We start from the raw sequence: 27,015 nt of genomic DNA on the forward strand, positions 1-27,015 counted from the left end.
TTAGGACCCAAATTCCAGAAACAATAGCCTTGAGGGATTGGGCAGGAGCCCAGGCATGCCAGTGAACAGATAAGGGATTGTCCAGTTTGTATGAGAGCTAGACCTTGTCACAGATAAGAAATCTCTGTCTGCCGGGCAGTGTCATTCTTATTTTGGTGAAGGATAGAGCCACCAAGAACACCAAGAGCCACCAAGCTTAGGAAACACTGGGTGAACTGAAGTCTAAATGTCCATAAATGTCCAAGCCCAAAGGGGAATGCTCTGAGTGGATGGGAGGTGGGGCTTCCTGACCTAGATGAGATGTCCCATGGGACTTTCCTCCCAGCAGATGCCAGCACCTGGGACTCGTCAAGAGAATGGGATGGCCACCCGCCTGGATGAGGGGCTGGAGGACTTCTTCAGCCGAAGGGTCATGGAGGAAAGTTCCAGGTGTGATGCCTAAAAACACTCCCATTTTCAGCAGGCCCCAAGGCCCTAGAAGGGCTCCTGTGTCCTCCCACCTCCCACGGGAGTCTCTATAGCAACAGTGCCCAAAGCCAGTCTCCGTGGGACATTTCCCCACATTGTCATCCTTCCCCACCCAGCCCTCAGGGCCCATGACCTCTGCATCTTCTCAGGACACCTGGGAGGAATGAGGCCAGAGTGAAACACCACAGTGGATGAGAGGGAGGTGGGGAGCAGCCCTGGGACAGGTTACCCATTAATGCTGAGAGGCCTGAGAGGTAGTATTCACTGTCACTGTCCTGCAGACTGCCCAGGGTCTGTCCAGGAGGAGCCGGGTCACTTGGAGAAGCTGAGAGGAGATGCTTCTCCTCTCAGGAGAAGCGGGGGAGGTGCCGGGGAAGAAACAGTCAGTCTGTGGGAAAGGCTGCTGGAGGATTACAACGGGACAGGAAAGGCAAGGGCGTCATCTCCCTGAGAACGAAGTGGAAAGGGCTGCAGTGCAGCAGGAGAGACCAGATGAGAGGAAAGCAGGTTTATCAGACCCAGGATTGAACTTGCATCTGGCATTTGTTGCTAACTTACCCTGATTCTCCCCAGCTACCCCCGGACTCTGAGGACCGTGCGGCCAGGACTCTCAGAGCCACCGCTGCCTCCACTCCAGAAGAAAAGGCGCCGGGGCCTGTTTCACTTTCGCAGGCCCCGGAGCTTCAAGGGGGACAGGGGGCCGGGGTCCCCCACCACTGGACTCCTCCTCCCTCCACCCCCACCCCCTCCCCCGACTCAGGAGAGCCCCCCTAGCCCAGAACCCCCAAGCCTCGGCAATAACTCCTCTCCCTGCTGGAGCCCAGAGGAGGAGAGCGGCCTCCTGCCTGGATTTGGTGGGGGCCGGGGGCCTTCCTTCTGCAGGAAGATGGTAAGTGAGGCAGGGGGTGCTGTGTCTTCCCCTTTTCCTGCCCCACACTTAACCCAATCTCCTACCCCACCCCAAGCTTAATGGGAAAATGCTAGGACCCAGGGTTCTCAGGAACACTGGTTTCAATTCTCCTCTCCTTGAGAGTGGACTAAGACCCAGTGGCCAAGAGCATACTGGGAGTGCTATATGCGAATGCAGGTGTTGGAAGGACTCTTCAGAGGGTCTCCGCAGGGCTTCCCCACGGCTGGGGACTCAGTGAGGCAGGGGTCCTCCTGACAACTCCCTCGCAGCCTGGGGAGCTCCCTTCCACTGGGAACTGCTAATAAATAAGAGACCTTGTTCTAGGGCACTGAGGTGTCGGAGCCAGGGGAGGGGGGCCCAGCCCCTGGGATAGCACAGCAGCCACGGGTTCACGGTGTTGCCCTTCCTGGGTTGGAAAGAGCCAAGGGTTGGAGCTTCGATGGGAAACGAGAGGTGAGTGGAGCCTGGGACAACAAACTGTGGGTCCTGAGGGTACCTGTCCACCACCCTCTCCTTCCCACTCCCTCATCCCTGGTGGTTCAGTAGGGAAAGCAGATGCTTTGGCATTAGAAGATGTTAGCTGCTGTTCAGCCCCCACCACACACTTGCCATAGAGCCCTGGACTGGTCACTTAACCTCTTGAAACTTCTTCTTCTTTACTGTAAAATGAGGGGTTATAAAAATACTTATCTCTAGAGCTCTGTTTCCCAAGCCATGGTGACTTGATTATAACCTTTGCGACTGATTTTTACCTGAATTATTACTTACATCGTATTTTTATTTAAATTAACTCACTTTTTTTTAACTTAGGCTAGACCTAGGCATTATCATCTTTAAAATCACAGGCTTTTTGAATGACTCATGTTTTTTTCTACTACACATAAAATACATGTGTAACTATAAAGATGGAAGTATACTCATTTGTGTAAGTCATTTCTTGTGCCCCTGGGGAGGTATGGGTGCCATTCTTTGGAAAACAGTCTAAGTGTCTAGGGACTAATGACATGAGAATGACATGGGAGATGCTAGAGCAGAAGCCCTTTGTCACCTGCAGTCCTGCCACAGAGGAGACTTTCTTACGACCTGACCCACTGTTCTTTCAGGGCCCAGACCAGGAGGGCAGCACCCAGGCCTGGCAGAAACGGCGCTCTTCGGATGATGCAGGTAAGAACAGTCACATTCAAGCCCTTCCTTTGACCCCTCTCTCGGGGGTCAAATTTACCTTTTTCCTTTCTCCTTCTCTCTTTCTCATCCCTTCTCTCTACTCCAGGGCCTGGATCCTGGAAGCCCCCACCACCACCCCAAAGCACCAAACCAAGCTTCAGTGCCATGCGCCGAGCAGAGGCCACGTGGCACATAGGTATGGAAAGCCTCTTCTCAGGCAGCGGTACTGAAAGCCCAGGGTGTGTCCAGAGAAACAGAAGCCCATGGCCCCTGTGCTGGGGAATGTATGGCCAAGGTGGGCCAATGAGAAGTCAACACAGTGAAAATGTTTAAGGATATTTACAAAGCTACATCCAAAAGAGACAACCCAATCCAAAGAAAGCGTCTACAGAACAAAAGCGGCTTCTCCAGTGTTAGCAGACAGGAGCAATGCTTTGTGGATGGCTCTGGTGAATTCTCTAGAGCAGGTGCAGCCTCTGGTCACCGTCAGCACAGTGGCAGCCTCTGTAGAGAAGGCTTCTCTCTGCACCTTGCTGGGAAGAGGGTGGGCAAGTCAAACTGCCAGCAAGCACCAGCTATGCCAGGCCCACCTCACACATTCCAGCCTCCTCCAGAAGTCGTTTATCAACTCACCCTCAGCTCACGCAGAAAGGTGCCCCAAACACGGGCAAGAGCTCTGCCTCGGAGGTCAGAAACCTGCAGTATTAGTCCTTCTCAGCCACCCACAACTTTACACAAGTCATTTACTTTCTGGCCCCATGACTGGAGGAGTAAAAGGGAGGGGATTATCCCAGGCATGACACTTCCCTCCTGCTGGCCTCAGTGCACCTTCCACTTAGGGAGTCACTAAAGAAAAGTTGGTCAGCTCAGCATCAACTCCAGTTGCCAAAGGCCTGGACTATGACCCTCCAGCAATACTGACATAAACAAAATCTCCCTGTTAATGGTGACACCCCCTCAGCCTCTTCCACTCCCATCACCAGGCTAGGGCGTAAGGGCTGAAAAGAGCTAAGAGCTGAGCTGGCTGGTCTGGCTTGAGCCGCATGCTCCCCACTGTCCCATCCCACCCATTCTGCATCTGCCCCTCTCTCCCCTGTAGTGCAGAACCAGGCGAGCCTGAGACTTGGAGTGCCTGTGCCCTTGCCTCCTCCTCCAAGGCCAACCCAGCACTGGGGGCATCTTTGCTGATTTTTTCCATCCCATGCACAGGCTAATTAAAGCGCCCAAAGTAGGGCTCCATCTTTCATTTAGGAAACCGCAATAGTCAGTTAGTCAGTTGCCCCACTGCACAAACACCTCACAGATGCACACGTAGACAACACTTTCCAGTGTGAGACCCACAGGCTCATGTTGCTTAAAGGCCACCAGGGCGGGGGATGAGTGTGCCAGGGCACCCCTCCATCTAAATCAGACTTTCAGACAGAGTTCTGGGAATGCCAGGCTGCAGCCTTGGCAGAGCCCCCAGGGCACTGCAGCCTGGATGGGCAGCATGCCTGTGGACCCAGCAGGCCCTGGGCCCTGGCTCTGCCCCAGCAGGAAAGGGGTCGGGCACTGCTCTGCAAGAGGGACAATTAGGCCAGAGTCCCCTCCAGAGGTGATGGCCTCAGGATGATCCTGGGAAACAAGGGCTAAGGAGCGTGGACATAGAAAGGCACATGAAAGGCCAGGTGCAGTGGCTCACGCCTGTAATCCCAGCACTTTGGGAGACGAGGCGGGCGGATCACGAGGTCAAGAGATCAAGACCATCCTGGCCAACATGGTGAAACCCCATCTCTACTAAAAATACAAAACTTAGCTGGGCGTGGTGGTGGGTGCCTGTAATCCCAGCTACTCGGGAGGCTGAGGCAGGAGAATCACTTGAACCCGAGAGGTGGAGGTTGCAGTGAGCCGAGATTGCGCCACTGCACTCCAGCCTGGGCAACAGAGCAAGACTCCATCTTAGAAAAAAAAAAAAAAAAGGTACATAAAAGGCAGAGACATAGGAGCAAATGGGATAGGAGCAAATGGGCTTGGAGGGAGAAAGTCCTGGCCTCCAGGGCTTCAGTGGAGAGAGGAGACGGGGCAGGAGCTATGCAAGAATGCCTTTTCCTGCAGCTTCTCCTCTCTCTCATCCCCAGCTGAAGAGAGTGCCCCCAACCACAGCTGCCAGAGTCCCAGCCCAGCCTCCCAAGATGGGGAAGAGGAGAAGGAGGGGACCCTCTTCCCAGAGAGGACACTTCCAGCTAGGAATGCCAAGGTGAGGGGCCAGCAAGATGGGTGGGGGAGGCACTTTGATGAGGCAAAGGGACTAACTGACCCAGCATCTTCCTTCCTCTGCCAGCTACAGGACCCTGCTCTAGCTCCACGGCCTCCCAAGCCAGTGGCTGTGCCCAGGGGCCGCTGGCCTCCCCAGGAGCCAGGGGTCAGGGAGGAGGCTGAGGCTGGGGATGCAACTCCAGGAGGCAACAAACCCCAGCTGAGGCTGGGATCACAGCAAGACCAAGAGGAGCCCGAAGTCCAAGGTCTGCCACCCTGGCTGAAAGGGGGGCTCAGGGCACCTCTAGGACTTTGCTGCCCACATCAGGTCCTCTTCCAGAGCATGGAATGAGTGAAACCAGGAGTCACAGCCTGGATGAGCATCCCAGCCTGACCCCCACTCCTGTGTTAGGCCTGCCTTGATTGTTATTTCAGGGCTCCCTGATCCAGGCCGGCGGACTGCCCCACTGAAACCCAAGAGGACACGGCGGGCACAGTCCTGTGACAAGCTGGAACCTGATAGAAGACGGCCTCCTGACCCCACAGGTGCTGGTGGTGAGAGGGCAAGTCCCCCTTCCCACCTATCTGTCCAACATGACACCCCTCGAAGCCCCAACACCAGGTGGCTGGCTGTCCCTGCCCAGGAAACAGGGCTCCCTGGATTTGTCCCCAGCAGGAACCAGTGAGCCAGGAACAGACTGACAACTGCCACAACACCCTCCTCAGCCCTCGACATGTGCCTCACAAGGACTCAGACCCCTAGCCACCCCCAGTCCCCCAGGGCCTCCTGCCAGCTCCTGTCCTACAGGGGCAAGATGGCAGGACCAGGCATGGGGGAGCTGGAGACAGGGACTAGAACAGAGGGAGCCACCTGGAGAGATGGAGGCTGTCAATGCCTGCCTCGATGCCTCTCTCTGCAGAGAGCTTCTGGGTGGGGGCTTGTCTCCTCCCCCAGGAGGGTGGATCGCTGTCCCTCTATCCCCAGGGACTCTCTCCCCACTTGTATAGAATAAAAAAACAAAATCACTGCCTGCCTCGAGTCTCTGCTATCTTCCCCATTCACTGCCTCCACCTTCTGCTCCTTTGCCACAAACCCTCGGAGCTTGGCCACAGTGGAGAAAAGTGAGAAACATTCCACAGGGATAGACTTGGGGTTCTTAGAGGAGCAGGAGAAAAAAACAGAGAACTGTCGAGGGAAGGGGACTGATAAGTCCCCAAGTCAAGGTGGGTGTTATGCACAGGGTCAGGGCTGAGCTCCCTGGAGAAGGAACCAAAAGGACAGAAACCAACACCAATGTCTGTCCAGCTTTTGGGGGTGTAATGGGATTGGAAGCCCCAGTGTACCAGAGGGACACTGGGGAGCAGTGCGTGCGTGTGTGTGTGTGTGTGTGTGTGTGTGTGTGTGTGTGTGTACATGCGCATGCACACTAATAGGGGAATTACATGATGTTGTGTTGTCCTGGGGGCACCCTCACTAGTCAGAAATCTCAATAGCAGAGTGGCTTGCAGGTGAACAGAAGTCTCTGTGGCATGAGGTCAACAACTAAAGTCGCTGCCTCCCATGGTGTCCTAGCAAATACTGTCTTGGCATTCAAGATCCCACTCAAAAGGCCCTTTCTCTGTGAAGCCCTTCCTGATGGCTTCCCCACTCATCCATATCGCACCCTGCCTTAACGTGCTCTCACTGCATCCTGAGCAGGTCCGTAACATTGCACCTGTCACACTTAATTGCATATGTGTATTGGCTTATCCTCTCTCTGTCTCTCTGTTCCACATACATCTGCCTCCCCCAGGGGCAGAGGCTGTGTCTTAATCACCTGTGTAGCCCCAGCACCTGGCACAGTGCCTGACACCCAGGAGATGCTCAATAAATGGCTGCTACATTAATACATGAGCAGCTTAAGGGGATGGAGGGTGAAAGTAAATGCTCTTGCATACTCATCGCAGACCACAATGTGCCCAAACGTCTTCACATGTGGTTTGCAGCTCCCCAAGCAACTGCTTACTTCCCTTAATTACTGATTTCACCAGTAATGACTTGTTTTGTTTCCTTAAGATCTGTGCATGGCACAGCCCCTCCCACAAGGGTAAGGCCGTATAGGTTGAATCTCCGGGGGTGTTGGGTATATTGTGGCACCGGGAAGAAGCCTTGGGAGTCAGTCCTTCAGCACATGCCCTCATGTGACCAGGATATGAGGTTGGGTGTCCTTAAGCAATTATGTCCATTTCCTGTGTCTCCTTATAAAATGGTGGCTAGGGAACTGGACGTCATTCTCAAAGCTATGACGTTCAGCAAGGTACGTGATGGTTTTTAAGGAGCACGGGAAGATCTACATTCTGCTGTATTCCGGGTTAGTGTGAGTGAGTACATGTGTGACAAGGACAGCCCGGTGTTCCTGTCTATGTGACTGCAGATATCCTTAGCTAGTATAACAATGTTGAAAGTGATGTGAGAAGGGGTATGTTTCCCAATGTGTATCGGCCGGGGGCTGTAACTGTCATGGTGTCACAGTGAGTTTATGTACTGGCGCCTGTGTGTGTCAAGATATGTGTGAGCCTGTGAGTCGTGGGTGCATGTGTCGCCATCATTTCTCTGTGTGAATGTGTATGCATGCACCACTGCAATGTGCGCATCTCTGTAATTCTGGGTGTGGGTGTGGTGTGAAGGGGAAGATGTGTGTCACTGTGTCTGTAGGGGTCCTGCCTCTAAGCCACCCCTAGCCCGCCCTCTTCCCCTGGTTCTGTGGCTCCCTCCCAGGCTGTGGCCCTGCCCCTTCCCTCTTCTCCCTCCCAATCCATCCATGCGGGGGGAGCTGGTGCTGCGCCCCCCCCACCCCTCCCCATCCAGGCCCCATAAATAGCAGCAGAGCCGGAGTTGGAGCCAGCGCCAGCGGCTGGAGCAGCAAGGGAGTCAGGGCCAGGGCCAGAGAGCCGGAGAGAGGAGCCCCCGACCGAGAGCCCAGGTGAGCCCACCCTTCCTCCCCAGCCCAGCCCCAGCCCAGCCCAGCTTGGCCCAGTCTCCATAACAACGTATCCTGGAGCCCACAGAGAGATCCCAGCCCTGCCCAATCCCTTCACCACCACAAGCCCCTGCCTATCTCAGGGACCCCCCAAGAACTGGGAGACTTGTGGCTGGAAAGCAGAGATCTCCCTCCCCCAGCCCAGACCCTCCCTCACATATCCAGAAAGGCACACATTGTGGGGAGGTAGATACCCAGCCAGAGAAAGGTCCCAGTTCTGAGGGAGGTACAGGAACTGTCACACCCTCCTGGAAACGGACACACAACATGGGGGGACTGACACGGAAGGTGGGGCACTCAGACACACCAATGCACACTCATTCGGGGAAGCATGACATGAGATCAGACAGCCTCACCCTGAGATCTGTACAGACACAGATAGATGGACTGACCGGCCATGAACTCGGGCCGGCATACCCCTGCCTGCTTCAGCCCGAGGCTTGGTAGCACTGCTGGGGGAAGGTGGCATGCGTGCATCCCACGGGCAGCATGGAGGGAGCCACGACTCCCCAAAAATCCTGTCGCTAAGAGACAGTGCCAGTGCTGCCAAGAAGTGTGAAAACAGGGGAGGTGGGGAGGGATGTGAGGCTTGTCATAGTTGGAGCTCCTGCCAGGAGCCTGAAAGAGCTTTCAGTAGAGCCCTGGTCCTGCCTCCCAGCCCACCACCCCTCCTTTTCCATCAGCTAGCCAGTAGGGGAATGGGGGCAGGGGGTGGATAGGGATACCTCAGCAGGGGACTTTCCAACCTGTCTCCTGCCCACTGCAGACTCCACTTCTGAGACCCATCCTCTTCAGACCTCCAGGGGCCTCTTCACCCCCTGCCCCACCCCCTTGCCCTAGTTTAGCTCCCTCGTGCCAAGACTGAGTGCAGCGCTGGCTCCAACACCAGTCGGGAAATAGCAGAAGGTGCTGAGGCCGCAGAAAGTATAGATCAATCGATGGCCTAGGAGCCAAGACTGCCAGGAACATCCCCACCCCAACCCTTCAGCCCTCTCCAGCCCCATCCATGCATACCTAGGCCAGCAGCACAGGGCTTCTGTGCAGGAGTGGGAGGCTCAGGTCCACTGACCTCCCCTGCTCAAAGCTCTGGTGAAGCTGAGCAGAGGGCAGGGGAAGCAGGAGGTTCGTGAGGCCCCCGGGTCTAGGGAAGAAGGTTAAGGGGGGTGGGGCCCAGGGACCCCAGAGGGTAGACCCCTCTCTGCTGGCAGGTGTTCCCTTTCCAGGGTCAAGGACACCTGCTCTGTCCCCACAGTGACATGTCGGACCCTGAGATGGGATGGGTGCCTGAGCCCCCAACCATGACGCTGGGGGCCTCTCGGGTGGAGCTGCGGGTGTCCTGCCATGGCCTCCTGGACCGAGACACACTCACCAAGCCCCATCCCTGCGTGCTGCTCAAGCTCTACTCTGATGAGCAGTGGGTGGAGGTGAGAGCAGCTCAGGTTTCTCCTTAACTAACCTGGGTTAAGCTTGGGAAGGAGGGAGGCTGGGTGGGAGCAGTGAAAGCCTTGTAGGGAAATATGTGGACTCTGCAGTGCCTTCTCGAGGCCGCTTGTGTAACCTTGGAGATGGGGTCCCAGAGGGGACTGAGATTGCCCCAGAGGCAGCGGGGTTGCTCCCAAAGGCCTCATGATAGCCCAGTGGACTGAGGGTCCAGTGGGCAGGCAGTACCCCAAGCTCAGGGATCAGCTTAGGAAGAGAAGAGCTGGTTGCTGGGGACGTGGGGGCCCAAGAAGAGCTGGCATGACTAGGGTAGTCCAGGGCAGGGAAAAGTATCCTTGGTTCCCAGAGAACCCTTGCCTCCCTTCAACTGCTACCACAGGTAGAGCGCACGGAGGTGCTTCGCTCCTGTTCCAGCCCTGTCTTCTCCCGGGTGCTGGCCCTCGAGTATTTTTTTGAGGAGAAGCAGCCCCTGCAGTTCCACGTGTTCGATGCTGAGGATGGAGCCACCAGCCCCCGAAATGATACCTTCCTCGGCTCTACAGAGTGCACCTTGGGCCAGGTCTGCATTCTCGGCCTCCCCGGCTACCCTACCCTACCTCCATCAGCTTTGCCTCTGGACACCGAAATGAGAGAAAACATGAGCTCTAGAGCTAGTTCAACCCAGCCTTGGCTCCCATCTCTGCCATTCACTAGCTGTGCAGCCTCAGGAAAGATACTTAACCTCTCTGAGTCTTACTTTTCCTATCAAAAAAATGGGGGAGTGGTCAGAGTGCTTCCCTCTTCAGACTACTGTAAAAATTGAACCCAACCCTAGCCCAAGTCAAAGTTCCAACCCTTGTGGACACTCAGAGCAGTTATTATTCCATCCCTTGTATGTGGCCAAGGCAGATGGGGTTGTCACAGCTGGGTCTCCCTCCACCTCCATCCCCAGATTGTGTCACAAACCAAGATCACTAAGCCATTGCTGCTGAAGAATGGGAAGACTGCGGGCAAGTCCACCATCACGGTAAGCAAGATCGCCTGTACTCACCCTTGGTCCAGGTATTCAATGCCCCTGCATGGACACCTATGGTGACATCATGCCCAGGACCACCCCCACCTAAGGGAAAGGGGATGGGGTGGCCCTTGTGGTAGGGATAGAGGAGTCCTGCCACTCGCATCCCCCTTGCAGATCGTGGCTGAGGAGGTTTCTGGCACAAACGACTATGTGCAACTCACCTTCAGAGCCCACAAGCTGGACAACAAGGTTGGAACCCCAGAGTCCAGGCCCCCAACTCCCCGGTCAGTCCTAGGCCTCCCACTCAAGACAGATCCCAGGAGCCCAGGCCTGCTCCTTTCCCAGTGTGAGCCCATCCCCCACCCTCCTTGCAGCCTCAGGGACCCTTTCTCCTGTATCTTCAGGATCTATTCAGCAAGTCTGACCCTTTCATGGAAATCTATAAGACCAACGGGGACCAAAGTGATCAGCTGGTCTGGAGAACTGAGGTTGGTGCCTGGGGCTATGGGGATGAAGGGAGGGAGAGCAAAGTAAGAAAACCCAGACAGGAGCTGACCAGCCACCTGGTGCCTCTCCAAGGTGGTGAAGAACAACCTGAACCCCAGCTGGGAGCCGTTTCGCCTGTCCCTGCATTCCCTGTGCAGCTGTGATGTCCACCGACCTCTCAAGGTGAAGTCCCAGCCAGGCAAGCACGCCTACTTGGAGCAGCCAGTCTGCTATCTAAGACCTTTCCCCTGCTTGTGGCAAGCCTCCCTCCTCTCCCCCATGTGATAAGCACATCCCACTGTGGGATAAATAACAGATCACAGCTCTATGTTAAACTTCCCACATGTGTGCCTTTTATCAGTCCCTGGCAGATTGAGCCAAAGAACAAAGTTCAGCAGGTGGCTTCTCTGGGCAGGTTGAGGATGTCTGTTTGGGCCTCAAGACTGTGAGGCCCCTGCCTCTGAGTCCCCCTACTCACCGTGAACACTGCAGAGCATCTCCAACCTGACCCTACTCCTCCCCCTGCCTTCTCAGTTCCTGGTATATGACTATGACTCCAGTGGGAAGCATGACTTCATCGGCGAGTTCACCAGCACTTTCCAGGAGATGCAGGAAGGGACGGCAAACCCTGGGCAGGAGGTGCCACAAATACCCCACCCCCAGAATCCCCACCCAGATCCCGGGGAGAGTCCTGGGGGTGATTCTGAAGAGACTTCCATAGGAAGTGGAGAGGGTGGAAAGCACCTGGGCTCAGCTGAAGGACCGAGCCATGGGGGTCTTGCTTTGGGAGGCTCTGCTGGAAAGGAGAAAGAGGGGTCACCTGATGGATTTGTGACCCTGAACTTGTGGGGTGGGGTCTAGATGCAGTGGGACTGTATCAACCCCAAGTATCGGGACAAGAAGAAGAATTACAAGAGCTCAGGGACGGTAGTGCTGGCCCAGTGCACGGTAAATTTCACTTCCTGCTTCAAGCCTTGCCCCAGCCCCTGCCCCTACCACACTCTCAGGTTCAACCCTTCCCTTATTTCAAAGACCAGTTTCTCTGCTTCTGGGAACTGGGAACCCTTGCCCTATCTCACCCCCAACTGCAACCCAAAAAACTCTGGCTCCCCCATGTTCCCCACAGAAGCCCTACCCATGCTCCCTCCTCAAAGGACCACCCCATCCCCTCACCTTACCCCTCTCCCTACCTCCAGGTGGAGAAGGTACACACCTTCCTGGATTACATCATGGGTGGCTGCCAGATCAGCTTCACGGTAAAGACTCAGAGGGAGGGCACACAGGCAAGAGGGAGGGGCTGAGTCCATAGTGAATGGAAGGAGCCCGGAATCTCCACTGCCCCCACTTGGGCTGCTCACGAGCCTTTGCATTGTCAGCTTATGCACCCCCCATCATTATGTGGCTACCTGTAGCCTCCCCCCCACTCATCTTAGTCCTCCCTACAGATCCCAGCTCTGGCCTAGGCAATCTGGTGGCTCTCATGGCTGCAGCATGACCTTTTTCCCACCCCTACCCAGGTGGCCATCGACTTCACCGCCTCCAATGGGGACCCGAGGAGCAGCCAGTCCCTGCACTGCCTCAGCCCCCGACAGCCCAACCACTACCTGCAGGCCCTGCGTGCAGTGGGAGGCATCTGCCAGGACTATGACAGGTAGGAGGGAGTGGGGCGGGAGGGAACAGGCAGGGAGGCCTTGCCCGACGGATTCCACAGCCTTTTCTTCTCCCCAGTGATAAGCGGTTCCCAGCTTTTGGCTTTGGGGCTCGAATCCCCCCCAACTTCGAGGTAGGCTAGATGTGAGGGAAGGAAGGAGATGGGGGGCGTGTCAGTCAGGAAGAAAAGGCAGGCCCTCACTGCTCCCGCCTTGCCCTCGCAGGTGTCCCATGACTTTGCTATCAACTTTGACCCGGAAAATCCTGAATGTGAAGGTAAAAGGGGAGATTTTCACCTGCCCCACCTCGCCCTAGACACACCCCACACAGGAGCACAGACTCCATTCCCAAGGGCCCAGCTTCCTGTCCCTTCCACCCATCCCAGGCCTGTCTTCATCAGGTGAGGCTTCCAGGGCTGAGGCCCAGCATCTGCCCCCAACTCTCCCCACCAAGGGACCGTCCAACTCTCCCACTGCTTAATGAAGGAACTCGAGGGGAGGGCAGTCCTCAGACCTGGAAGCACTTCCTTGCTTTAAAGAGTGTCAGGAAGAGGCCCTGCTCATTTCTGCCAGCTTCTCAACTTCTCTTCACCCACAGAGATCTCAGGGGTCATCGCCTCCTACCGTCGTTGCCTGCCCCAGATCCAGCTCTACGGCCCCACCAACGTGGCCCCCATCATCAACCGTGTGGCTGAGCCGGCCCAGCGGGAGCAGAGCACCGGCCAAGCCACGGTAGGAAGACATGGTGGGCAAACAGGAGCTACCCCATGTGTCTTCAAGTGGTGCCAGGGCCAGGGCCTGCACCTGGGTAGAAACGCTGTCAATGCCCTTGCACACAAAGCCAACCCTTCTACCCTCTCTGCTCGCCCTCAGAAGTACTCGGTGCTGCTGGTGCTCACTGACGGTGTGGTGAGCGACATGGCTGAGACTCGCACTGCTATCGTGCGTGCCTCCCGCCTGCCCATGTCCATCATCATTGTGGGCGTGGGCAATGCTGACTTCTCTGACATGCGGCTGCTGGATGGCGACGACGGTCCCTTGCGCTGCCCCCGAGGGGTGCCTGCAGCCCGAGACATTGTCCAGTTTGTGCCCTTCCGAGACTTCAAGGATGTGAGTCCCCTGGGCCCCTTCCAGCTGAAGGATTCCTCAGCTTCTCATCCCCCCAAATCTGACCTTCGTCTTCCATCATTTGATGTCCTGCTAAGGATGCTGGAGCCTAGCTGACCACCCTGAAGCCCCACTTCTCCCTCAACTGACCCTGCCTGCCCTACTCTTCCTCCCACCCCTAACCACATCACTGTCCCCACCCTAGGCTGCCCCCTCTGCACTCGCCAAGTGTGTCCTGGCTGAGGTGCCACGGCAGGTGGTGGAGTACTACGCCAGCCAGGGCATCAGCCCTGGGGCTCCCAGGCCCTGCACACTGGCCACGACTCCCAGCCCTAGCCCATGACTGCTACCCTCCGGACCGACACTCCCTCAGCCTCTCAGTGAGTCCTGGGTGGCCCAAAGGAGTGGACACAGGGGGTGCAAAGTGGGGCTCGGTAGGGCCCATCTAGGCTGGGTGTAGTGTAGAAGAGAGTGTTTATGACTCTCCTCCCACTCCCAGGTGCCTGTCCTGACCCTCGTGACTCCAGTGACCAATGCCTCCACCTCTTGGACCAGCCGTGCCCCCTGGGTTCTGGACGTGAGTGGTGGGCCCTGCTCCTATCTCTCCAAACCCCACACCTTTAATGCTGTGGCCCCTCAGTGACTTCCTTGGGTGATCCTGACTTTCTAGCCATTAATAAAGAGAACTGCTCCTAGCACCTCAGCCTCTAACCATCATGCCTCAGATGCCCACTGGGCAGCCTGCAGCACACCCACACACACCAAAAGAAATGAGGACCAGCACCTTTCAAAATCTGAGACAGAGCTCCCCAGGCAGGCTGCTGTCTCTGCAGTCTTACCCCAACTATGTGCCAGTGGGATCTGAGGAGCCCCCACCCTCACCTCCCAACCCCAGGGGGTCTACACACCATGGAGGTTAATTACAGGAGATACGGGGATAATTAGGGGCTGTCAGGGGGGCAGGCTGAAGCTTTCTTATAGCTGTCTCCAGAGAGGCCCTGCTGAGTCCCCCAGGAGCTGAACCCCAGCCCCCACACAGCTGTGGGGCGGGCCAAGTATAGGTGCTGGGGGTACTAAAGGAGGGCAGCAGGTCTGCTAGTAAACTGGGAACATAGTGGAGCATCTAAGGCCTGTACCGTCTGGTTTCCTGGGTGTGTCAATGTGTGTGTCTGTTCATGGCCTTAATGGGTCACACTCATGGACTCAGGGATGTGCAGTGCGTGAATACACAGATTCACACGCTTAACGATCACATCAGCAACAACAGCAAATATCATTATGTAGCATGTGTCAACTTTATGCTAAGTGCTTATTTAAATGCATTTATTCTCAGTAGGTGGTTACCATTATTTTCACCATTTTTCTGACAATCAAGTGAGGCTTCGTTTTAACTCACCCATGGTCAAAAAACTGGTAGAACTACAACTTGAAACAGGGTCTCACTCTGCCACGCAGGCTGGAGTGCAGTGGCACGATTACGGCTCACTGCAGCCCTGAACTCCTGGGCTCAAGTTATCCTTCCACCTTAGCCTCCTGAGTAGGTGGGACTCCAGGTGCATGCCATTACACCTGAATTATTTTATTTATTTATTCATTTTTGTAGTGACAGGGTTCTTGCTACGTTGCCCAGGCTGGTCTCAAACTTCCTCCTTGGCCTCCCAAAGTGTTGGGATTACAGGCAGGAATGACCGCGCCCCACCTAAAGCACTACTCTTAATCACCACAGTGTGCAACTTTTTTAAGTATATTCAGGTGACCCAGAAGTATCATTTTGAGACCCAGGTATATGTGGCCTAGTTGTGTGCTCAGGTGTCTGTGGATGGTTCTGTATGCCTTTGTGTGCCATGCAGGTGAGAAAAGTGAACAAGAAAAGTAGTGGGTCTCAATTACAGCTCCAGGGCAGGCAAGGATAGACACAGGTGAAATTTAGAGTGAGAGAAACAGCTGGGCTCCTGGAAGAACCCTCCCGGCCCCATCCTCTCCCTTCAACAATGAGTGTGGAAGGGGATGAAGAAAGAGAAGCTAAAGGTTCTGTGAGCCCCTCAGAGAGAGAATCCAGAGCCAGAGAGGATAGCCAGTGGCCAATGGTGGAGAAGGGAGAGGAGATGAGAGAAATTGAGAGCAATGGAGGAGCGGACTCCCATTGCAGGCTCCTACGTGGAGGAGGGATGAGCTGGGATAGAGGAGGGGGAAGAGGGAGCAAGAACTGTGATGGGAAGAGAAGAGACAGCTGGGGAGGGGGTGGAGAGAGGGGGTAGAAAGGAAGAGGGACATATGGGAGCCTCTTCCCCCATGCCCGAAAGCTTCTCCCATTTATTATGTCCGGTAGAGGACAGATGACAGTAACTGGTGAGGTGGCTGCTCCCAGCACAACCCCTGTGCTCTGCCCAGAGGCCCCATCTGCCCTCCCCTTAGGCTGCTGAACTGGAGGACTGGGTTACCATGGAAACTGTGAGACCTGGATAGCCACAGACAGGCCGAGTTGGGCCACTGAGGCTTCTGAGTTTGGTGGTGGTGGTGAGAGGGGGAGGAACCATCTGTTCCAATGCCTGCCCCTCACCCCATTTCCATTGGCTCCCCATAACAGATGTGCCACTCAGCTCCAGGTGGGGACTTCCCTTTTTCTTGCTCTTTCTCTCTCTCCCTCTCTCTCCCTCTCCCACACACAGACACACAAAACAGTAGCCTGAAGCAGGGATAAAGAATGAACACTTCTTAAATTGCAAGAGCATTTAGCCTATTGCATTAGAATTCTGCCTGGACTTCCAGTTTAATTCACAAAAGCTGCACTCTCTCAGCTCCTTGTCATCCCAGGAGAAGTCTCGCCTCAGCCCTCAGAGAGGCGGGAGGTGGTAGGAGCACCCTGTGCAGGTCTGGAGGCCCAGGAAGCCTGGAGGGAGCTGCAGAGGACCCATGTATGTGCTCACAGAGAAGCCAGGCTTCCTCACCTGGGCTGTGCATCCCCTGCCTAGGCTGCAGCTGGGAAACCGGAGCAGGATAGGAGGTGCCCTTGGCGAGATTGTCTTGGGGACTTCTTGGGGAGACCACTGGGACTTCCACACTGGGGAGATGCCAGAACTGGAAAGGGAGCAGAAGTCGTCCAATCCAAATGAGAATTAGATGAAGTAACACAAGTCCAGGAAGCAATCGATTTGCTCAAGGTGACAGGGGGATCCCATGGAAGAGCTGGGACTAGGACCCAGATTTCCAGACTTCTGCACAGAGCTCTCTCCCAACCCACACCAACAACCCCCAGAGCTTCAGGCCTTTGCTGCTCTGAGCCCTGAAGGCCACAGGGTTGGGCAGGGAAAAAGCATCTTGGATAGAGTTCCTAGTCTGTCTAGTTATTGGGTATTGAAACCTTGAAAATACTGTAGTGCTAAAATGGGGAGGTTACAAGCTTCAGAATGAAAATACAGCCTTATTGCTAATTACAGCTTTAATGTGTTACAGGTTGAAAACCTTGAATTAAAAACTAAACTGAGGTGGGAGCTGCAACCCTCCCCCACCTCTCATTCACTGTCACCACACTTCCACCCCCCAGTGCCTGGCACTGGTCCCTGCAGAGCTCAGCGTGCTAGTCATGTGGGCTGGGTTTCTGTGTTCGTAAGGGGAGGGGACCCCTCTCCAGAAAATGACCAGCATCTAAATTCGGGCATGACTTGAGGACCCAAAAGCTTTGGGGATATTTGCGCGGTCATACAGGGCGTGGCTAGGACCAGAAGGCGCTCTGGTAACGATGCAGAGAACTGTGCAGCCGCCTCCTGGGCGGTGCCACCCCACCCAGCCCCCACTACACCACAAGGTGCTCTGAATGGCTCAGAGAAAGAGGTGGGAGAGTTCCCCGGACCCGGGACCGGGACCGCTCGAGGTTAGCCGGTCACAGCGAGCCTTGTAGAGATCTCGCTCCCGGGCCAGGCGGGCCACCTCCGCCCGCAGCGCGTCCAGCTGGGCGGCCAAGCGGGCGCGCTCGGCCTCCAGCCCGCGCCGCTGCTGCAGCCGCTTGGAGCGACAGGCCTGCGCGTAGCCGCGGTTCTTCAGCGTGCGGCGCCTCTGCTTCAGCCGCAGCGCCTCGTCGCGTCCGCAGCCCCGCAGCTGCCGGTTTAGCTCCCGCACAGACATCGAGACCAGCGCCGCGTCGGAAAACCGCTCGGCCAGCTGCGGAGGGAGAGTGCAGAAACCGGGTCAGCGAAGGGTCCAGGGTCGCACCCCACTCAGTCCTGGGGGCCCGGCGCTACCTGGCCCCGCCCCGGGACAGCCCCGCCCCGCCCCGCCCCGCCCCGGCTCCCACCTTCACCGGAAGGCTCGCCCTTCCACGAAGTCTGTTTCAGTCCAGACCCCGCCCCAGGCCCTGACGCTCTCCGGGCCCCCCAGCTGACCGTTGCTTGAGTCAGGCGAGCCGGCCACGGTCAGGCGAGCCCACCGCGCACCTGAACCCCGGGCTCGTCTCTGGGATCCCCGGCATCCAGCTCCAGGCCCGGGTGTGTCCAGTGGACCCGCACCCAGACGGCCCCCAACCCTCCAACGCTCTGCGTTTCCCTGTCCTGAAGCCCGCAACCCGGTGACCCTCACAGGATTTGGATTACATCCTAATGCCCTCAACACCCCCATCTGTGTCTGTAATTAATAGGATGAGTACCAATCCTTCCTGAGAAGGTTGGGGGCTGGGAAGCACAAAGTCTTGAAAAGGCCAATCTAAACCAGTCTTAACCCGGCTCCACTCCACACATAACCCTTTCCCTGGTTTCCACACACCGTGTATCTGTTTATCTCCCGGAGTCACCCACTCCCCAGCTCAATTCTTCCCTTCGGATTTTCTGCTAATCTTATCTTCTCCCTGCTCCTCCTGGTTCAGCCTACTCATTTCTCTCCATTTTGAGAAAAGGGGGAGAAGCAGAATGTAGTTTTCTCGATCTGATTTCTTTCAAGGGACCTTCTTCCTTTCTCCTGCCCTCTGTCCCCTGTCCCAGTCCATAACCCCCTCTGGGAGCTCACCTTCCTCCCTTGGGTAGTCCTCCTTCCTTGCCCTGCCTCCCCTCAGGCCAGCTTGCTGACCACTCACCTGGATGTGCTGGGCTCCTGTCTCCTCTGGGCTCCCTGGGTAGTAGCCGTGAGGCCCATCAACAGAGACTGGGCCCTGACCCTGCAGCAGCTCCATGGCATCTTCAGGACTCAGCCCCAGTGCCTCCCCAGACCCCAGCTGCTGCTGCAGGGTAGCCAGCCAGTACAGCTCCTCCAGGCCTGGCCGGGTGCCCTCGGTCGCCCCCACCATGCCTGGTTCACTGAAGGTGGGTGAAGGAGGCACTGAGCTGTAAGGTGTGGAGCCCAGTGAGGCTGTAGGGGGGCCAGGACGGCCCTCAGAGGGCTCCCGCTTTACCTCAAACTTCATCAAGTCAAAGTCATTGACATATTCCATGGCCAGGGGACTGGGGGGCAGGGCCATTCTGGAGCTGGGCTGGGAGGGGTGCACCTGCAAAGAGGAGGAGAGGTCTGGAGCACATGGAGGCCACCTGCCATCCCCTCTTCACCAAGTCCTTCCCTCAAAGCCCAAGTGCCCTGGAGCAAGAGTTTGGGAAAGCCAGAGGGATGGTGCAGCTCTGTTCACTGCACAGTCCCCGCCAGGCTAAGGAGTAACCTTTCAGAGGGCAGGGGCTCCTGATAGGGGACGAGCAGCTGAATTCCTGAAGGAGGAAAAGGACAGCACAGCCTCTCGCCCCACTGATGCCTCAGGATCTATGAAAAGCAAGAGCAGTATGGCAGTACTCCCAACCCTAGTGCTGAGACATGCCGAGAGGTCTGTCATCTCAAGAGGCATCATTCCACTTCCAAGCCATTTTTTAAAATTGCTTAATTAACTGTGACAGAGTGAGTGTATATTTTAGGACAGTGGGAAGGCATGTATGCTGTGAATTTTAAAATACAAGGATAATGTGTTGTTATACCTCTCTGTCTCTCAAAGCACTCAGGGAAGTGTCTTGCCTATAGAAGCCCCTCGGTGTACATTTGTTCCATGGATTAATCAATCAATGAATCCCTTTTGTAGGGGCAAGAGGCTTTATATGGAAAAAAGAAAGGTCCAAGAATTAGTTCTAGAAAGATCAGGATCACCTGGCCACCATCTTTTCTCAAGGCCAGTCTCTCCAAGGGGAACCGACCAAGACTGATTTTCCTTCTTCTATTCACAACTTGTTATGTTGTGTGAACTTGAGCAGATCACCTTCACCCTTCTGACCCGTTTTCCGTTCTGTTCAATGAGAGCAGTTAGACTTTGTAACATACACCAAAGAGTGTTCTCTGGAACACCCAAGAAGAGGTCTGTGCTCAGATAATTTTGAGAAATGTTGCCTCCTATCCTCACCTCTTACAGATTCACATAGCACAAGAGCATATTAACCTGAGCGATCCTTTAGTAAACCATCTGTTCAAGTTCAACAAAAAGTGTCCTCAACTTATGTCACCAAGGAGCTCTCCTGTCTGTTATCAACCATGGGGCACATGTTCACCTGAGGAACTTCTGGCTGGGTGGCCTCAGATACCCTTCCCAGCCTTGAAGTTCAAGCTCTAGTCCAGCTCCCAATTCCAGTAACTCCCACCCCATCCCCAGAAGGTGTGCGGCAGGGAGTGTTCATCCCCAGGGCTTAGACTTCAGCTCCTTCTTGATTCCCCAAGCCTAGGTAGCCCTCTTTCCAACCACATCGCTGACCCCCAGGCTCTACCCACAGAGGCAAGAGTAAGACCCAGGCCTCTCTCTTCCTGTTCCAGGGCAGGGTTGTTGCCCTCTCTGTGGAACCTGTCACCCTTGAGAGGACAGAGGGGATGGAAACAGACACAGATTAAAGGAACTGGGTCTTGGCAGAAAGGAGATGGTGAGACACTGAGAGAGGTATCCAGAAAGAATTGGATGTACAGAAGGAATAGTGGGGAAGGTTGTTTATCTTTCTGATGTGAGAGCAGTGAGGGACACAGGCCAGTCAGGGTGGCAATGGAGTAAGGTACCAAAGTCTGAGGATTGTTGAAAACAGACAACAAAGAGCAGGTGTTGAAAGAGGGGGTTCTAGGTGAGTGGCCTGGCACCGAGGTAGGCCCTGGATATACTCACTTTAGAAATGGCAGAGAGGATGTGGTCAGTGCCAGAGCCAGACAGGCACAGCTTCCCAGGAGACTGAAGGCTCCATGGAGCAGGGCCTGGTGCCTCTGCTCAGCTCCGGGGGGCTGTGGGCACAGAGCCCAAAGGGCATTCTTAAAGGGCCAGCTCTCTGAGGTCATCTGTGGTCCTGGGGCCTCCAACCAATGAGGTAAGGAGATCATTTGCATATCTTATTGGCCTGGGGTTGGGGGAAATGGAGAGAGAGGAGAGTACAAGTATGTTTATTCTCAAAGAAGGAAAGGGGGCATCTTCCCCAACAAAGCTCCTCACTGATGATCCGACTCCCAAGTGCTCAGTTTCCCAGTTCGGACAGTCACATGGGTCTCAAACACCACCCCTCCATGTGAACACAACCCTCAGCCCTAGTCATGCATAGCCTGGGACTAGAAAAAGAAGACCAGACAAACTCCCAGGACCCCCACCTTCCAAGACCCTGCAGCCCCTCGTCTGTCTTTGGAGACTATAAGCTCTCCCAGGCCCACTCTCACCTGGCCTATTGGGTCTGTGTCCTATTTTCAAGAATCCTCACATTTCTGCCTCTGCCCCACCTTCATGCTGACTGGTCTTATGCCCCTCATAGCCGTTGCATCAGAAAGGAAAGCAACTTTTCCCACAGAGGATCTCCAGGACTTGACCATCCCATATTTTGTCTCTCCCATTCTTGCTGATCCAGCCCCAGGACAGGCAGCCCAGCTTGGGAGAAGGAGTAGGAGAAAGGAGAACAGGGAACTCTGTTCCTTCCTTCTGGGCCTCAAGGGACACTGAAATCTAATCACCACCAGTCCATCGGAGACACTTTTGTGACTGGCCTCACATGCCCTCTGCTTTCTCTCACCTTTTCCCTGTGTGTGTCTCTGCCCCTCTCTCCTCCTCTCTCACTCATTCTAGTTCCCAGATGGCTGGGGGGTGACCTACATTTTCAGCCTAATCCCCTAACACCTCTTAGAGCTATCATCCCTGAGTAGGAGTGGGAACAGGGATACTAGGAATTATCCAAGGAGATGTTTAAACCTGTCCGAAGCTGTTTAAATAGGGTCTATGGAGTTAAAGGCCACTCCCTACCTTCTGAGGCCACCCAAATACTCCCATGAGGTTAATAGGTCCTCTTTCTCAACACAGAGGCCTGGGTGTCCATCAGATCCCAAAGGTCATCACTTATAAAACTTAACCTGGTCCCAGCCTTAGATGTTGGAGAAGAGCTGGCAGATACAGATTATCTAAGATGGTGGTTTCTGAAGTGTGGTCCCCAGAGCAGCAACATCCATATCACCTGGGAACTTGCTAGAAATACATGTTATCTGGTCTCACCTTAAATCTACTAAGTCAGAAACTCTAGGGTGGAGCCGAGAAATCTGTGTTTTAAGGCCCTTCCAGCAAGTCTGACATGCTTGAAAGTTTAAAGGCCAGGCACAGTGGTGCAGGCCTGCAATCCCAGAATTTTGGGAGGCCAAGGTGGGTGGATCACTTGAGGTCAGGAGTTCAAGACCAGCCTGGCCAACATGGTGAAATCCCGTCTCTACTAAAAAATACAAAAATTAGCTGGGCATGGTGGCAGGCACCTGTAATGCCAGCTACTCCTACTGAGGCAGGAGAATCGCTTGAACCTGGGAGGCGGAGGTTGCAGTGAGCTGCGATCGCGCCACTGCACTCCAGCTTAGGCAACAGAGAGAGACTCCAACTCAAAAAAAAAAAAAAAAGAAAAGAAAAGAAAAGAAAGAAAGTTTGAGAACCGCACAGAATGCCTACAGTCTACCCAGCTTCCCTAGGGAGGCATGTGTATATGTCTGTACTTGTATATATGGTCTCTCCTACCACGCTTTCCATACACATATTGGAAAACCTAGATCAGATGACATCACTCTTTTCCCACACCTGGGTGTCTAAGGAGCAGAAACCATTGTCACCATTCAGGCTTCTCTGTGTGACTGTCTGGATCTACTGCTGCTTTCTCAAAAGAATAAAAAAGCCTAAGGCCTAGGAACCAACCACAAAATGGGAATAAGGATCATGGAGAGGCAGGACCCCACACCCATGCCTATGGAATGTAGCTCTCTAAAGTGGACACCAAGGAAAGAGACTCTACAATTTCCCTGGTTGAAGAAGGAATGGGAAATGTTGAGTGCAGCCCCTTTTTCATGCCTGCTCTGGCCTGGCCAGACACTTGCCCCCAACCAGCAGCTGTCAGGTCTGCACTGATCCTCTTGTTTACTGGAGGGCTCAAAGGAGAGGTGGGAGGGCTAAGCTGCTAACGGGCTAAGGGAGTCAGACTAAACAAGCTCAGGCGAGTTGAGCTGCTTGGGGCTCAGACCAGGCACCACTAAACCAGGGAAAGGAGTTGGGGGAGTGAGGGTTGGCCCCAGTCTGGGCTAGAGGAAAGGACCAAGGGCATGGAGAGGAGAGTCTGTGGCAGTCATTGGGGACCCAGAAAGCAGAGCCCATCTCCCGTATCCACTGGAGACTGAGAAATGAATACTGAGACTGACAGGCTCAAGGACACCTGGAGACAGGAAAATAGGAATGAAAAAGATGAAGCCAGCATGACTCCGGGAATAATAGAATAGAGGAAGGAGACTAAGGAGTTAGTAGGTGTAGATGTGAGATAGAAGACAGGACAAGTCAGGGGCTCCATGGGGATTTGGATTAAAGGAGACAGAAAGACGTAGACACATGGAAGAGATGGGTAAAGAGAGGAAGTCTTCCAGAATAGGACCAAGAAGGGAGTAGGGGACAACAGGAGGGGTGGAGAGGAACAAGGACTAGAACAGTAAGAGTTCTTGGGGACCAAGAGCTAGACACCAATAAAAAGAAACAGACACATCGATAGGCCACAGAGGAAGAGCAGTGGCCAAAGGACAGAAAGGTAGCAAGATATGGATGGAGTGATATTGGACCATGGGGAAAGAGGGGCAGGCAGGCAAAGGGCCCGCAGGAGTGGGGTAGAAAATGAAGAGGAAGGAGAGAAGATGAAACAGTCAGCCTTTCAGGATGCTACCCTCCTCTCCTCTGTCCTGCACTCTCATTTTTGGAACCCTGAAAGACTGGTTCTCATTCCTAGTTCTGGCTCATGGTATCTAGATCTTCAGTAATAGATCCAAATCCTCAACCTCTTCTTGGTGTACCTTCTACATTCATTTGACAAATGCATATTAAACACCTATTCTGCACCACACCCTAAGTAAGACATTAGCAACTCCTCAGTAACTTAGACTGATACCAGCCCTGACTTCAAGAAACTTACAGACTGATGAAACAGAGAAACATCAAATTATTGCCCTTTGCCTGGGTGCAGTGGCTCACGCCTGTAATCCTAGCACTTTGGAAGGCCAAGACGGGTGGATCGCTTGAGCCCAGGACTTTGACACCAGCCTGGGCAACATGGCAAAACCCTGCCTCTACTAAAAATACAAAAACCGAGGTGGGAGGATCACCTGAGCCTGGGGAGGTCAAGGCTGCAGTGGGCCATGATGGCACCACTGCACTCTAGCTTTGGAGACAGAAAGAAACCCTGTCTCAAAAAATAATAATAAATAAATTATTGTCCTTAGGCCCAGGCAGGAGTGGCCCCTGCCCTGGGCCCTGTGCTTTAGAAGGCTCCACTCTGGCCCTCCTCTGACTATGTCCCACCACATGGGTGAGAAGTCCAACTCTCCTCTGCCCATACCTTAATTCTCTCAGGACCACACTCCAGATAGCTAAGCATTCCCTGTCCAAAAGGCCCGAGCCCACTCCTAGGGCCCACATGAACCTCTTGCCTGAGTTTATCCTCCCACAACTGGACCACATGACTGGTTCACACATTTCAAGGTCAAAGGGTAGACAAGGGGCAGCCACTTGCAGGAGGCTGTGGACAGACTTGGGATGGTCTGATGGGAGGTCCACATGGTTTCATACAAGGCCCCTTGCAGTCCAAGATGGTGTCAGGGGTGGGAGGCAAAGTGGGCCCAGCTGAGGGCCAGTGGCCAAAACTACATTCCCCTACACTACCACATTCTGGTGCAGAACCCTGAGGATTCCAAATAAAATACAAATCTGAACCTGGCCTTCCAGGCCACTGTGAAGTATATATTTGTCAATATATTTGTCAAGGTAGAACAGAATATATTTTGTGTAACAGTTTGTTAGCCTGAGTTATACTTTTTTTTTTTTTTTTTTGACAGCTCTGTCACCCTGGCTGGAATGCAGTGGTGTGATCTCGGCTCACTGCAACCTCTGCCTCCTGGGTTCAAGTGATTCTCCTGGCTTAGCCTACTGAGTAGCAGACATGCACCACCATGCCCAGCTAATTTTTTTTTTTTTTTTTTTTTTGACACAGAGTATTGCTCTGTTCCCCAGGCTGGAGTGCAGTGGCGTAATCTCGGCTCACTGCAAGCTCTGCCTCCTGGGTTCACGCCATTCTCCTGCCTCAGCCTCCTGAGTAGCTGGGACTACAGGCATCCACCACCATGCCCAGCTAATTTTTTTTGGTATTTTTAGTAGAGATGGGGTTTCACCGTGTTAGCCAAGATGGTCTCAATCTCCTGACCTCGTGATCCGCCCACCTCGGCCTCCCAAAGTGCTGGGATTATAGGCGTGAGCCACTGCACCTGCCCTAATTTTTGTACTTGTAGTAGAGACAGGGTTTCACGTTGGCCAGGCTGGTCTCGAACTCCTGACCTCAAGTGATCCACCCGCCTCAGCCTCCCAAAGCATTAGGATTACAAGCATGAGCCACTGCGCCCCACCCTGAGTTATACATTTTAATTTTTTTTTTTTTTTTTTTTTTGAGACAAGATCTCACTCTGTCACCCAGGCTGGAGTACAGTGGTGCAATCATAGCTCACTGCAGCCTTGAACTCCTGGGCTCAAGCTATCTCCCACCTTAGTCTCCCAAGCAGTTGGGACTACAGGCGCACACCACCATGCCTGGCTAATTTTTTATTTTTTGTAGAGAAGAAGTCTCACTATGTTGTTCAGGCTGGTCTTAAACTCCCGGTCTCAAGTGATCCTCCAGCCTCTGCCTCCCAAAGCGCTGGGATTACAAGGCATGAGCCACCACACCCAGCCCATTTTAAATATTTAAACACAAGGTTTGAGGGCCTCTATTTGTACTCTTGCCGCAGGTCCTACATGTGTTAGAGATGTGTCTACCTAACAACAAACCATCTAAACAGAGATGAATGTGCTATGAAGAAGGGCAGGGTGCTATGAAATTTTTTTCCGTGAAGACATACTCTAATACAAGGCCAGAGGGGATGGATCACAGGGACAGGTTGCCTAAGAAAGTCATGTTAAACCAAGACTAGTCAGGTGAATAAGAAGTGACCCTGCCTGGAGGTGTGGACAGGGTGGGAATTCCAGGCTGCAGAAACAACATATGCAAAGACTCTGAGGCAGGAAAGAGGTAGACATGCTCACAAAACTGAGAAAAGATCCATGTAGCCAGAGAGTAGAAAGCCTGGAAGGTGGGAAGAACAGTGATAGGTGAAGCTGGAGAAGTCAGCAGGGGCCAGATATGCAGAGCCTGGGAGGTCACATTAAGGGTTTGGGCTTTATTCTAAGAGCAGGGAGAAGCTACTGAAGCGTTTTCAGTAGAGACATGATGTGATCAGATTTGTGTTCGAAAGGATCACGTATGTCAGCACTTTGTGTTTGTGGAGGAAGGCAACAATGAACTAGGAGTCAGATTAGAGGACTAATGCCATAACCAAGTTGAGCCTGGGGAGTATCTGCAACTGGAAGCACACTCTGAGACAGAACCTTGTTTGCAAGTGGTTTATTGGGCGGGGGGCAGGGAGCCTTTCGAAGAAAGTGAGAGTAGCAGGACCGGAGAGAGGGAACAGTTGAATGGCACTGCAGCTGTAATCAGCTGAGCCTAAAGAGCTCTGGGACTGGGATGGACCTTCAGAGTTGTCCCAAACTGAGGCAAAGGGCTAGGCCTCTGTACTTTGTAACAACCATTCATTGGATACATTCTGCCCCCAGGAAGCAGGCATTGCATTTGGTGAGACAGCTCCCTTTGGCCACAGATAGTGCTCAAGGAAGTACTCAGCTGTGAGCCATCAGCAGCCAACACTCAGCAGCTGGAACAATGAGCACCATGATCCTGAAGGGGGAATCTGGGCTGCACACCACAGCATCCACTACTCGGGGGCTGTGAGACTTCAAGGATGAACCCAGAGGCCCCAGGGAGGACAGTGCAGATCAGGGCAAGGCTGGTCACACTCTGCCCCCTGGTGGTACTCCTTGGACATGGGGCCAGCTGGTGGTCCAGGCTCCCCTGGCAGGGAACTAAAGAAAAGTGTGTGGCAGATAACGGGAAATGAGCAGTGCAAGGAAATCCGCACATGAGCCCCTTGCTCCATTTGCCTAAAGCTAGAGAAGAAAGTAATGGTGAGGAAGAATGATTCAGAAAC

The 27,015-nt window shown here is 54.2% G+C and overlaps 3 protein-coding genes and 1 long non-coding RNA gene across 21 annotated transcripts in view; 2 read left to right on the forward strand and 2 right to left on the reverse strand.

The window, feature by feature from the left end:
• Positions 1-5,804, forward strand: part of CARMIL3 (capping protein regulator and myosin 1 linker 3) — an 18,022-nt gene extending 12,218 nt beyond the window's left edge. For 5 of the 14 annotated variants that reach the window (XM_073997042.1, XM_073997050.1, XM_005560908.4 and 2 more), the window contains 9 exons: positions 329-429; positions 1,042-1,357; positions 1,703-1,831; positions 2,482-2,542; positions 2,649-2,738; positions 4,660-4,778; positions 4,863-5,043; positions 5,213-5,323; positions 5,454-5,804. In XM_073997042.1, coding sequence (XP_073853143.1) covers positions 329-429; positions 1,042-1,357; positions 1,703-1,831; positions 2,482-2,542; positions 2,649-2,738; positions 4,660-4,778; positions 4,863-5,043; positions 5,213-5,323; positions 5,454-5,479 — 1,134 coding nt within the window. In that variant the 3' untranslated portion in view covers positions 5,480-5,804. Of the gene's footprint in view, positions 1-325; positions 430-1,041; positions 1,358-1,702; positions 1,832-2,481; positions 2,543-2,648; positions 2,739-4,659; positions 4,779-4,862; positions 5,044-5,212; positions 5,324-5,450 lie in introns of all 14 variants that reach the window. The other 9 variants (XM_073997040.1, XM_073997048.1, XM_073997039.1 and 6 more) reach the window with 8 other exon arrangements.
• Positions 2,868-8,248, reverse strand: LOC135971603 (uncharacterized). The gene is made up of 2 exons (XR_010587838.1): positions 8,154-8,248; positions 2,868-3,075 (listed from the first exon to the last, which is right to left on the reverse strand). It is a non-coding gene; the product is annotated as an uncharacterized lncRNA (long non-coding RNA).
• On the forward strand, positions 7,048-14,174 carry CPNE6 (copine 6). Its single transcript, XM_045397479.2, is given in 19 exon segments — positions 7,048-7,108; positions 7,110-7,128; positions 7,626-7,740; positions 9,050-9,221; positions 9,617-9,796; positions 10,169-10,243; positions 10,409-10,483; positions 10,639-10,722; positions 10,814-10,903; positions 11,255-11,359; positions 11,582-11,668; positions 11,917-11,976; positions 12,238-12,371; positions 12,449-12,503; positions 12,595-12,646; positions 12,968-13,101; positions 13,243-13,479; positions 13,682-13,856; positions 13,976-14,174. Coding segments are annotated over 18 exon segments (1,839 nt in total). The 5' UTR covers positions 7,048-7,081; the 3' UTR covers positions 13,820-13,856; positions 13,976-14,174.
• A 2,723-nt stretch (positions 14,175-16,897) lies between these two features.
• NRL (neural retina leucine zipper) overlaps positions 16,898-27,015 on the reverse strand; it is a 38,490-nt gene continuing 28,372 nt past the window's right edge. For 2 of the 5 annotated variants that reach the window (XM_015453620.3, XM_065547481.1), the window contains 3 exons: positions 20,576-20,801; positions 18,539-18,946; positions 16,898-17,634 (listed from right to left, as the gene is read on the reverse strand). In XM_015453620.3, the coding sequence (XP_015309106.2) occupies positions 17,296-17,634; positions 18,539-18,919 (720 nt within the window). In that variant the 5' untranslated portion in view covers positions 18,920-18,946; positions 20,576-20,801 and the 3' untranslated portion in view covers positions 16,898-17,295. Of the gene's footprint in view, positions 17,635-17,906; positions 18,023-18,538; positions 18,947-20,575; positions 20,802-27,015 lie in introns of those variants that run through there. The other 3 variants (XM_065547483.1, XM_065547482.1, XM_073997141.1) reach the window with 2 other exon arrangements.

The sequence above is a fragment of the Macaca fascicularis genome, chromosome 7, assembly GCF_037993035.2.
Source record: "Macaca fascicularis isolate 582-1 chromosome 7, T2T-MFA8v1.1".
Taxonomy (NCBI): Eukaryota; Metazoa; Chordata; class Mammalia; order Primates; family Cercopithecidae; genus Macaca; species Macaca fascicularis.